At 45.2% G+C, this 12,163-nt stretch overlaps 2 protein-coding genes and 1 pseudogene across 2 annotated transcripts; all 3 read right to left on the reverse strand.

The window, feature by feature from the left end:
• Positions 1 to 2,907: 2,907 nt before the first annotated feature.
• LOC147985735 (protein FAR1-RELATED SEQUENCE 5-like) lies at positions 2,908 to 3,897 on the reverse strand. Its single transcript, XM_087541718.1, has one exon. It carries the CDS (start codon positions 3,895 to 3,897, stop codon positions 2,908 to 2,910), a length of 990 nt encoding a protein of 329 aa, XP_087397844.1.
• A 1,049-nt stretch (positions 3,898 to 4,946) lies between these two features.
• On the reverse strand, positions 4,947 to 5,802 carry LOC147985736 (protein FAR1-RELATED SEQUENCE 5-like; annotated as a pseudogene).
• A 3,238-nt stretch (positions 5,803 to 9,040) lies between these two features.
• LOC125541752 (glutamate decarboxylase-like) lies at positions 9,041 to 11,700 on the reverse strand. Its single transcript, XM_048705090.2, has 6 exons — positions 11,260 to 11,700; positions 10,959 to 11,159; positions 10,624 to 10,838; positions 10,268 to 10,521; positions 10,119 to 10,171; positions 9,041 to 9,752 (listed from the first exon to the last, which is right to left on the reverse strand). Exons 1-6 carry the CDS (start codon positions 11,551 to 11,553, stop codon positions 9,309 to 9,311), a joined length of 1,461 nt encoding a protein of 486 aa, XP_048561047.1. The 5' UTR covers positions 11,554 to 11,700; the 3' UTR covers positions 9,041 to 9,308.
• Positions 11,701 to 12,163: the final 463 nt, after the last annotated feature.

The following is a 12,163-nucleotide window of genomic DNA, read 5'->3' on the forward strand; positions in this document are numbered from 1 at the left end:
TCGCCTTGCTTTTTTTCTGTTTCCAGCCCAAAAATCATTGATTACAATGGATATGATGTCACCCTGAGGGAACTTGCAGACTCAATGAAGGTTGAGGGTGTCGTTCTTTCGCACGTGTTCGAAGTTGGCATCGAGTCTATAATGCTGAATTTGCCTGTGGACTCAAAGAAGGTCGTCATGCCTCTTCGATTCTCGGTAAAAGTTTTGCCTTCAAGCTTTTCTATTTATATGTATTTTTTTTGCATTTTTTCTTCTTTCTTCTCCGCAATATAGGTCATCATGTATTGATGGTTTTCCTTTTTCTTTTTCAGATCAGGCTACAACAGATGGAATGGAACACACAAGAAATGAATGGCAGATTCAACAAGTCTAACCATTTGGACCGAAAAGACATGGTGAGTCATTTTCTTGATGTCTACACAAAATATATCCCAAGTTATATATGTGTTCACTTACTTTTTGGAGACACAAGTTGCCTGCAAATGAAGGGAGTCCATTTTTTTGTACATTTTGATAAGGCATTTGTTTGATTTTTTCGTTAACTTTTTTTTGTGCAACAAAAACAGATTATGTTTCCTATATTGGAGAACCTTAATCCAGCAAAGAAGAAAACTTCGAACCATTATTGGGTCTTTAATCTGAATATAAGAGACCGAAGATTTGAGGTGCTTGACTCCTGGAGGACGCTCGATGATGTAGATTTGGACACTAATGCAAGGAAAATAGCAGCAACTATCCGTACCATGTGGGACCACCACTACCACAAGTCCCACATTGTGCTGGATGACTTCAGTCTTGTAAACATCGACGTTCCCAAGCAAAATAATGAGTAAGCAAAGTCCCGTTTTCTTTATTTTTTGTGTGTACTTTTTTTTTGCTTTTTCCCCCTTCGTTTAATGTTTCCCGACGAGTAAGCAAGCAAAAAAGATGGGTGGGGGAGGCAACTTGTGTGTCTAGATCACATTTTAAGTTGTCTACATGTTTAGGCAACTTGTGTGCCCAGAACACACACAAGTTGCCTAACACCCCAAAAACTTTACCTGATTGGGCGCGTTTGTGGGAGGCAACTTGTGTGCCCAGAGCACACATAAAGTGCCCAAACTCCCTTCTCCTTCTTGTACCCCCTCCCCCTCTAACATGTTGCCCTCAAAAGCAGAAAAGGGATGGGTGGGGGGAGGCAACTTCTGTGTGAGGCAATTTGTGTGCCCAGGACACACACAAGTTGCCTAAAAGTCTATTTGTGAGGCAACTTGTGTGCCCAGAACACACACAAGTTGCCTAAAAGTCCTTTCTGGTTTTCATACTTTGTAAATCCAGTCTCATGCACGAAGATAGGCTAACCCACACACAAGTTGCCTAACACCCCCCCAAAAACCTACCTGATTGGGGCGGGTGGGTGGGAGGGGTGGGAGGCAACTTGTGTGCCCAGAGCACACATAAATTGCCTCAACTCCCTTCTCCTTCTTGTACATCTCTAACATGTTGCCCTCAAAATCAGGAATGGGGTGGGTGGGTGGGGGGAGGCAACTTGTGTGCCCAGACCGCACGTATAGGTGCCTGCGTGTGAGGCAACTTGTGTGCCCAGAACACATTTAAGTTTCCTACATGTTTAGGCAACTTGTGTGCCCAGAGCACACATAAAGTGCCTCAAAAGCAGAAAAGGGGTGGGTGGGGGGAGGGAACTTCTGTGTGAGGCAACTTGTGTGCCAAGAACACACACAAGTTGCCTAAAAGTCCTTTCTGGTTTTCATACTTTGTAAATCCAGTCTCATGCACGAAGATAGGCTAACCCCCACACATGTTGTTTTTGCTTCTTCTTTGTGTGTGGTACAAAAGCGTTGATTACGGGATCTACGGGCTGACCAATACAAGCAAATGGGATGCAAGGGCTGTACCCAAGTATGAACCAGATGACATACCGAACATTCGGAAGCAACTCACCAACACATGGGTTTCAAGTGTCCACAACAAAGCTCCGTGGAAGGATATTCTGAAGTTGCCATAGGTAAGTTTTTCTTTCTATTCACAAGTTTGGTAATTATTTTTTCCTTTTTGTTTTTTTTGTGAAACAACATTTTGAATAGGAAACAATAAGGTGACTAGCACATGCAAACCAGCGAACTAACAAATTCTGGTAGCACGCAACTATGGAAAAAAGATTTAAAACTAGGCAACTAACACCTGGGGAACCAGGCAATTAACATATGTGAAAGCAAACAACAATGCGTACGAATTACTCAAAAGGGTTCAAGCTCAGGGAGAAATGACATAGAGTTGCGCAAAAAAACTACGATACAAGGTCAACTCATGATATTCATATCATGAACCAAAATTACAAAAACAGCTCATATTTTTGCTCGTAGCTCCCCCTCTTTATTCTTGTTTTCAACAACTTCATTTCTTTTTTTCCCAAAACCTGCTTGCATTTGTGCCTATCAAACCAACCTTGCTTCACATTGTCCTGCAGTGTGTTCAACAGATCCACAAAAGCTGCATTTGTTTTTCGCTTCAGGTGTAGCTCAAGTGTTGATTGAAGTCGTTTAGACTTTGCTCTTCCTTTCGTTGTAGATTTTGGGGGGTCTCTAAGGATGGGTTGAGCATGTTCAGGAGTTTTGTGCATGGGCTGATGAATTGAGTGCATTGAAATACGAGCAGATCTAGGACTTGGTGCAGCAGTTGAAGTTGAGTGCACACCCCTCCCCTCTGCTGGCGGCACAACAACACCTGCTGGTGGCACAACTTCTTCTGGATGCCTACCAGGAGGCTGCGCATGGCCCCCGAATGTTGGTGGACCACTAGTAGACGGCCGAGAATTGTTGCAATGTGCATGTGTAGGGACTGCTGCTTTTTTCTTCTTAGATAAATTTAGGTGTCCAATCTCCGTCCAAGCTGCACGCATATGCCTCTTCAGAATTTCCGCAGCAGCATCGGATGCACAGGAAACTTTGGCCAAGCTTGAAAAATCCATCTGCAAGTTGGTGTGCGAACTTGCCTCTTTGATGCTGGCGGCATTTCTGCTTCTGCTGCTTCCACAACAGGGGGTGCATTAGGCACTTCTAGTGGAGTCCACCTGCGAATGATGTATTGCGCTGGTATCTCATCAACTCCGAGGTGGGTGAAAACCTTCAAGATATTGCAGCAAAGGATACCATCTCTGTCCATCTTGCAGGATTCACATGTGTAATTGCCTGCATCAATTTCTGCTGTTACATAATAGTGTCTGGACCCATATTTAGCAACCCATTCTCTGTTAGGTTCAAGCACATACAAATGTGCACCACAGGGGCGTACATTGTACCTCCCAATCATCTCGAACTCTTCACGGAACTTACGGTACAAGTCTCTAGTGTAGGCTTCATATGCTTGCTTTTCAATGGGGAAATGTGACCACATTTCAGTCTCTAAGTGGCCTGTCCTATAATCTTGTGCACCCTCCCTAGCAAGCACATGAATTTGAATCTTCTGATATTGTTTCACAAAGTTTAGCATCGAGTCGTGCGGGTTCACATACCGCTTGAGGACAGCATTGAAGCCCTCGCTTCGCTGTGTTGACTGCAGGAAAGGGAAGAATCTGTGCTTGAAGTAGCACGGCACCCATGTTGTCCGGTACTCATAGAGTTTGTCAAAGTGTGTACCAATAGCAGCCTGATATTTTGCCATTAGAGCAGCCCATTTTGCCTCAAATTCTTCGGGTGTGAAGCTGAAGTCAACACACTCGTTGAAATCCTTTGACAAACCAGGGTTCCTACCCAACAGTGCCCCAAGTTTCTCTTGAGCTTTCTTCATGATGTGCCAACGACAACGCCGATGCACACTTGTAGGGAAGATGTTCTTAATAGATTCAGCCATCACAATGTGTTGGTCAGTTATGATGTTGTTAGGGGCCAGTCCATGCATTGCTTCAAGGAAACTCCCAAACAACCAATCAAAGCTCGTCTCCAATTCTTGCCTATGAATGACTGCCCGTGCTGGTTGATACCAATGAACGGTGCAAAAGGCATGTTGTACATGTTTGTCATGTATGTCGTGTCGAAGGAAATGCAATCATGATAAGCCTCAGCGTATGCCTTCCGTGCTAGTCCATCAACCTAGAAAATGTTCATAACCCTGTCCTCCTCATCATACTTGACCTTGTAGAAAAAAATCAGGATCTGTTTTCTCTTGCTCCTTGAAGTAGGCTACTGTCTCTATCATATCTCCTTCACTAGTAGCTGCCTTGTTCAAGCTCGATTTAAGATTTGATATTTCTTTAGTTGTATAAGGAACAATTAGTTCCGTCCCATAAAATTCAGACATACTTTGCATCATACGACCTGCACAAATCGCATGCAGAAACATAGTTAGGATATGAAAGAAAACAAGCAACACAGTTACTGGAAAACAGAACAACAACAAACCAACACAAACCAATGAATCAATTTTCTTTTTTCCACAGAAGCTCAACTATATTTTGCGTGGTGAGGGCAACTTATGTGCATCAAGGACACAGAAGTTGCCCATCTTTTTCTTTTCTAACTCATATAGTTTCCATAGATACAGGCAAGTCATACCCCCCTGGCACACAATGAATCGATTTGTTTTCCCAGAGAAAGCTGAACTTATTTTTTGCATGGTGGGGCAACTTATGTGCATCAAGGACGCAGAAGTTGCCATCCTTTTCTGAACAAGCAACTTGCTTAAGCAGAACAAGCAACTTGCATGAGCCAAAAGGCAACTCCGTGCAAATTATTTTTCCAGAGGACCACAAAGCTTGCCTACTTAATTACAAGCAATTCTGTAGAAACCACAAAAGGTTTCCCCTGTGATACCAGATTAGTTGGCAAAAACAAGAACTAAGTACAAGCAACTTGCAAAATAATAACAGGCAACTTTATGAAAAAATTCCCACAAGAAAACAGAGTTTTTTTTGGGTTGAATGTGGACACAGACCTGTGGTCAAATTACAGTTATGAAGATTCTTCAGGAATAGTTTTTCTTCCGGAGGAATCCCTTGATGTGATCGGAGGTACTTAGTTAGTGATGGTTTGTCAACCAATGCATGATTGTGTTCACGAACAAAGAAAATCACCTCCCACCGACTGTCCATTAGCTTCACAACCATTCTTGCTCTGCACCCTGTTTGGACTATTGTGTCTCGCTTTCTTCTCTTAGATTTCTTCTTCTTTTTACACTCATCATCAAGGAAGACAATCTCATCATCCTCACCTTCATCGGCATCTCCATTAAAATCTTCAATCACATCTAGGATTGGGGCAGTTTCTGCACCTCCGTCATCAACTTTGGGTTTTCGGAATTTGTTGCAAACAAATTGTTGCTTTTCCAACAAACCAGATTTCGTTGATTTCCTAGAAGTGTTCATCTTGATTGAAAACCCAAGTCGGAGAGCATAGGCATTATAGTGTTCTTTTGCACCCTCGAGAGTATCCAACCTCATTCCTATGAAAGGCTCTTTTGGTTGTGACCAAGCTTCATCATCATTGTCATTTCCCACAACTCCCTGTCCAATAGTTCCACCTGTTTCTCCAATTGTGGTGGTGTCATCAAAAGTATCACCTTCTGTCTGCATAGCTTCTTCAGGTGCAGCAGGAGCTTTCTGAGTGCTCATGGGATTAGGAGATTCTCCTACAACTTCATTGTATTCTCCACCAGGGGGCTGGGCAACAGGCTGCGTACAGTACATGGGGTCTTCAACTCCAATGCCACCCGTAAAACGCATTTCAGAATTAGTGTCATCAGGCAATTCGTTTAAGTCAATCATCTTTCAAACCCGAGGAGAAAAGAAACAGCAATGACACTGATTTCCAGGGAAAATAAAAACAAAAAATGAAAGGCAACTCTAGATGCAAAAATGTGTGACACCAATCTACGAAAACACTCGAAATGGTCATTTTTTCGGGGTTGCTTTAGTTTCCTTGAATTTCATTTTTATCTTCATTTTTTGTGTCTGTTCTATGAGTTTTTGATTTTTATCCTTGTTCTTTAATAGGAATTGAGAAGAAGTAAAGACATGTTTTTCTGAATTCTTCACTCCGTGCTCAAGCTACAGCTGCAAAAAAGAATCTCCAGGCCAATGTGGATTTTATCAAGGAGTAGATGAACTGTGGATTTTTTCTATTTTTTTCTCTAAACAGCAATCTGTAGTGCGTTACATCTGTGATACGCAACTCAGACTCATGTGTTTTGATGTATCTCGTGTTGTCACATCATGTTTCAGTTTGCAAAAACCTCTACTACCACTAGTGTATACATGTTTACTTGCCTAATGTCTACTAATTTTGCAAAGGATCAGCAAATTACTACCACTTTCTCTTTTTGCATTTTTTGTGTGTAAATATACAGAAGCAAACATCTCATTTTATCAGGTGACTACATCATTCCCCCACCTACCCAAAAACTTTTGCTTTGTATACAAGTTCTACAGAGCCTAAGCACCATTTTTTTGAATTTGTAGGGACATGAAGGTCAAAACAAGTCTAAAAGAAGGCAATTTATTAGGTACTTCTTCTATCTATATATCCTTTTCCCCCCTCCAGTATCCTTCTTTGTGAATTTTTGTCCCCTGTTTTTTTGCAATGCAACACAGTAATTGCCTGATGTTTTAATAGAACTTGCCTACAAAAATAATCAAGTGCTTTTAGACTCAAAAATATGAAAAGCTGCATGCCTGATAACTCAATTTATTTAGGAAAATTCATCTATATGAACATAGTGGGAAACCAGTTTTGCCTGCCTGCTTGTAGGGACTTGCCCATGTACAGGGGTTCAACCTTGTTTTGCCTGCCTACTTGTAGGAACTTGCCCATGTACAGCGGTTCAAACTTGATTTGCCTGCCTACTTGCAGGAACTTGCCAATGTACAGGAGGTACAAACTTGATTTGCCTGCCTACTTGTAGGAACTTGCCCATGTACAGGGGTACAGACTTGTAGGAAATTGCTTACATATTTTTCAAGAAAATTGACAGAACAAAAATCAACTTTTTTTAGACCCCAATCAAACCTCAAATACAATCTGCAGGAAATTTGGTTTTCCAATGTGCAGAAATCCATGCTTTTTTACCCTACAGTTTTACCACTAAGAGAGGAGGATGATTACTCTTACCCTGCACGATTTGTTGGCTTGCAGATCTCCAATCAGAGGGGAGGGGAGGAGGAGGAGACAATCTGCAGAAGTTGCTGGGTTGTGGTCAATCCCCTGCTGGAAGCATGGAGTTCCAGATCTAGGGGTAAACAATGGCTTCCCTCTGAGGAGGAAGAAGGGAGCAGCCGCGTGAGGTTGGAGAGAAAAAGGAGGATGAAGGAGGCGCCCCCCAAGGGCTAGCGTAGGACCGACCCACCACGTGGTTGGTTGGAAGGGGTGGATAGCAGGTTATCCCTTCTGTCCGGGCATGTGTGGGGAGGAGAACTCCCGCTTGCCTTTTCTGGTACGACAGCTGGCAAAGGGCTGTCTACCTTACCTTTTTCTGGGTGTGCGCCCAGTCCAACAAATGAGCCAACGGGTGCTGGCGAGCAGCGTCCAAAATAAAATACTATACCGTGTGGCGTCGTACAGACCGTCGCCTCAAGTGGCAGATAGATGCGTCGTACATGCCATTGTTTGGCGGGGTGACGACGCCGGCCTGTCTGTGCAAGGGCGTCACGGGTGCATTGATGTGGTGGTGATGGCTGGTTGCTAGCCTGGCGGCCAAGGCGGCGTTAGGAGCTTTGATGGCAATTTCTCCCTAGCAAACGTCGTCAGATAAACGGTCAAAATAAAACCAGGTTGGACTACGTGCTTGAGAGAGAAAAAAGAGATACTCCCTCCTTCTATCTATATAGGGCCTAATCGTTTTTCGAGGCTAACTTTGACCAAGTGTTATAGCAATAATATATGACATGCAAGTTACACAAAGTATACCATCAAATTCGTACGTGAAAGGAGCTTTCAATGATATAATTTTCACACTATACATCTCATGTATTATTAGTGTTATCAATAGTCAAAGGCGGTCTCGAAATACACATTAGACCCTATATAGATGGAAGGAGGAACTAGGATTTTCATAATTGCTACTGCTTTTGTATAGAGGGCTCTCATAGATACCTTTTTTTAACTTCGTTACAAATTTGGTGTCGGATTTTTTACCATGGCAAATCAAACTATTTTTTATGGCAATTTGTGTTTACTGAGAATGACAAGTTTAGTTGGCAAACATGTCAAATCCACCTCAGTTTTATTTATTTTTTGTTCGAAAATTGTCATGCTCGTAAGCTAAATTTGGCATCCCCACGCCAACTAAAGTTACCATAAAAACGTTTGATTTGTCATGCTAAAAAATCAGATGCCGGATTCTTTTTTTTAAAAGTGGCGTGCTCCCATGGCTACGGTTGTGCATGGATCGAGCCGCGTAAGTTATGATTGCTACTACTTTGTGCGGTGAGAAGAGATAAGATACACAAGAAGAGAGAAAGTGGGTGAACGAAATGGATTTTCTGCTTTATGTGCTATTACTCCGGGCATGTGTGTTGCCGTTGCTTCAACATTTCACTATTGGGTCAACTATTTAGTATTTTGACTATTTGAATTATGAATTACAGGGTGCACCTAGAATAATAAAGTTCGACCCACTAAGTGATAACCAAACAATTTCATAAGCAACTAGTTCTTCGTGTGTAGCTCTAGGAAGAAAACGATGCAACAAAGCGTGCCAAACACTTCTAGTATTATCGCTATCGATACTAGATTTGTCTTTCTCTTTTGTTTCTTGTGCTTATATTTTACTACCTCCGTCTTATAATATAAAAGCGTTTTTACACTACACTAGTGTCAAAAACGCTCTTATATTATGGAACAGAGGGAGTGAATAAGTTGGGTGCACCACAAGTCAGGGAAGTACAACAAATGCTCTCTTCTTGATGGATTTATTGGTGTGTTATTTTAATTTGTTGCATCGGTGCTATGTTGAATCTCTCAGCGTCAAGATGATAACATGAGGCGAGGTGACATAAGAATCTTCAGCGGCGGTGTTGTTCTTTGCCCTCAAACCCTAACTCCGGATCGCAGAGCACTTAGAAGCATTGTTTATAACCCATAAAACATAAAGAACGAGAGTGTAGCCAAGCTAACCAAGGCAGAATGCACCATATGAGGTCAGCCCAGGCCAGCTTGGTGGGAACATACATAACTAAGCACACAAAACGAATGCTAAACTTAAAACGAACACTTACTCGAAGAAACTACTAAAAAGAACAACAAATGAGCCAACACATGCCGAAGAAGAACTCGGTATGGCCAAGAATTATTCCTCCACGTTAAGCCCGAAAACTGCAATCAGCAAACCAGGCTGTGCTTCTTCCTCGCAACGAAGGTCCGCCAGTAGGTGGTCACCTCCTTCTCGATTTGGTGTGCTGTCTTCTTCACATGCTCGTGATGCCCATGCTTCTTGGCATGCGCGTCCATCTCCAGCATGACCTTCTTGAGGTCGGTGATGAGGCGCTCAGCGAGGCCGCGGCTGAAGTCCTCGCGGATGACCACCCGCATGACAGCGATGTGCTCGGCGTCGGCGGGCATTGTGTATGCCGGAACAATCCAGCCGAAACGGCGCAGGCTCTCGACCACCTCGAACACTGTGTACTTGGACGAGTCCTTGAGGGAGAAGGCCACGAGCGGCACGCCTGAGTCCTTGGACACCAGGTGAAAGTAGCCCATGTTCTCGACTCCCTCCCGGAGCACCGCCGCGTTGTCCCGGCAATTTTGCATGATGTCCTTGTAGCCCTGCATTGCATTTTTGCATCACATAAATAGTTTTTCAAACACAAATTGGTTCATTGGCTGCTACCTACAGTTTTTTTATGGAAAAAATAGAGATGGTGCGTTAGCAATGTCAAAGAACATGCCGACGGCATGGCAAAGTACAAGAAGGATCCTAACAAACTAGACGTCCACCTGAAATGCATGAAGTGCATGGACCACTGGTGTTTCTTTGCTTGCAGACACAAAGTTAACACATGTTTGTTGTGTTGCTTGCAGAAACAAAGCAACAAGCATAAAGCACAAGGCAAAGGATGCTGCAACACTTGGACATAAAATAAAACCCCAACAAAAACGTGCTACTGCTGTAGAAAAATTGTGGTTAATTACCTCGAATCCGAGACGGATGAGTTGATAATACTGTGCAATGATCTGGCTCGAACCTATCCAACAGAGGGAGCAGCACATGAACATATTACATACTTCAAAACATATACTGGAACTAACCAACCGATTGATCGACGCGCACGGTGCTGTACCTTTGGAGAAGTTGAGCGTGAAGGTTGGCTGGTCGGCGCCGAGGTAGTTGATGTGGAAGATGAGCTCGTCGGGCAGGTCCTCCTTGTTCCTCCAAATGATCCACCCGACGCCGGCATAGACGAGGCCGTACTTGTGGCCGCTGACGTTGATGCTCTTCACCAGCGGTAGCCGGAAGTCCCACTCCAGCTCCGGGTAGATGAAGGGCGCGATGAACCCGCCGCTCGCCGCGTCCACGTGAATCGGCGTGTCCCACCTGGTCAACCGATCGACCAAACCAACCGATCGATCAATGAAATCTCTATCATTCACATGCATCCCGGCCGGTTCCAGTTTTTGGCATAAGATTAACGCGTACCCTGTCTCTGCATTCTTGGCGACGAGGAGGTCGTTGAGCATCTTGACGTCCTCGAACTCGCCGTTGAGTGTGGAGCCGAGGATGGCGGCGACGCAGATGGTGTTCTCGTCGACCAACTCTACGGCCTTCGCGGGGTCCATGACGTAGTACCCTTCCCTGAGCTTCACCTCCTTGAGCTCAACCTCGAAGTAGCGCGCGAATTTCTCCCAACACACCTACAAAACCAAGACATCCAGTGATTGGAATGGATCCGGTGATTGACTTTGAATCCTGCCGGTGATCCAGCCGGCATGCACTGTCTCAGTAATGCGTGTACTCGATTACTAGTAATTTACCTGGACATTTGCGCCGGTGACGATGTTGGGCTTGTCGTGGGGCTTGCCCTCGGCCTTCATCTTGTTCTGCCACTTCCTCTTGAAGGCCAGCCCGGCCAGCATGATGGCCTCCGAGGAGCCGACGGTGCCCACCCCGACGGCCGTCTCGTCCTCGCCGATGGGCGCGTTGAAGAGATGCGCGATCATGTTGACGCACCGGTTCTGTTTCAAATCCACAAACATACATATATACGTCGCCGTACGTAGTCGCGTAATTGTAAACTGCATCAATGGATCGATGAAGGAAATGATAGAGAGATACCTGGAACTCGGTGGTGACGGGGTACTCGTCCATGTCGACGTAGTTCTTGTTGACGGAGTTCTGGATGAGCTTGTCGCACTCGGGCTCCATCCAGGTGGTGACGAAGGAGGCGAGGTTCAGGCGCGGGTTCCCGTCCAGCATCAGCTCGTCGTTGATGATCTGGTACGCCGCGTCCTTGGGGATGGACTGCTCCGGTATCCTGAACCTCGGGAGCGCGGTGCGCACGTAGCGCGACGCGAAGGTGGAGGAGATGAGGGACTCGCCGGAATTCGTCTGCGCCCTGGACAACGCCATTTGCCGCGGCGGCCGGTGGCTGGCTGGATCACTTCGCCGTCGTGGCGTGCGAGAAGAGAGGGTGAGCAGGGGGTGTCACAGCATAGACAGGTCGACGCAGCAGATCGAGTTGCGACTAATTAATGGTGGCTCTTGCTCTATAAGAGAGGAGGGTGCGCATGGGCGCGACGTGGTGGAGGCGCCACGGTTCTTGGGGGATGGGGCTTCCACGCCATCCGCTCGCACGTCCAGCCTCCTGCACGGCTTCCGCCGCTGGACTCGGGTGCCTTCCTTTTCTAGCTTCTCTCGCCCGATCTGCTGTGCTCGTAGGCAGCTGTGTGCCTGTTGCTTCTGTGTGTTCGAATACTGTTTTTGTTTTGTCTTTTGCGTCCTGGAAAACGCAATGCCGGAGGCGCTTAGCGTAACTCCATCCCGCGACCCATCCTGTCCGCGTTCGTCTGTTTGGGGTGAAACAAACGAATCAAACGGCCCAGCGTACAGGCGCAAACGGACTTTTGTTTGTTTTCTTTCTGCTTTTTATTCATCTCCGGCTCAAGTTTGCGCCGTTTTTGAGGTGAAACGGACATCACGCGGATAGGGGTGTCTTTTTCTATCCGCCCCTCCCTCCCCC

The sequence above is a fragment of the Triticum urartu genome, chromosome 2A, assembly GCF_056163025.1.
Source record: "Triticum urartu cultivar PI428250 chromosome 2A, HENAU_Tu73, whole genome shotgun sequence".
Classification (NCBI taxonomy): Eukaryota; Viridiplantae; Streptophyta; class Magnoliopsida; order Poales; family Poaceae; genus Triticum; species Triticum urartu.

Coding starts and splice junctions, on each gene's coding strand:
- LOC125541752 (XM_048705090.2), bottom strand. CDS start 11,553: ATGGCGTTGTCCAGGGCGCAGACGAATTCCGGCGAGTCCCTCATCTCC. Junction 10,839..10,958: donor TCACCGGCGCAAATGTCCAG/GTAAATTACTAG, acceptor TTGGTTTTGTAG/GTGTGTTGGGAGAAATTCGC. Junction 10,172..10,267: donor CACGCTCAACTTCTCCAAAG/GTACAGCACCGT, acceptor TCTGTTGGATAG/GTTCGAGCCAGATCATTGCA.
- LOC147985735 (XM_087541718.1), bottom strand. CDS start 3,897: ATGCATGGACTGGCCCCTAACAACATCATAACTGACCAACACATTGTG.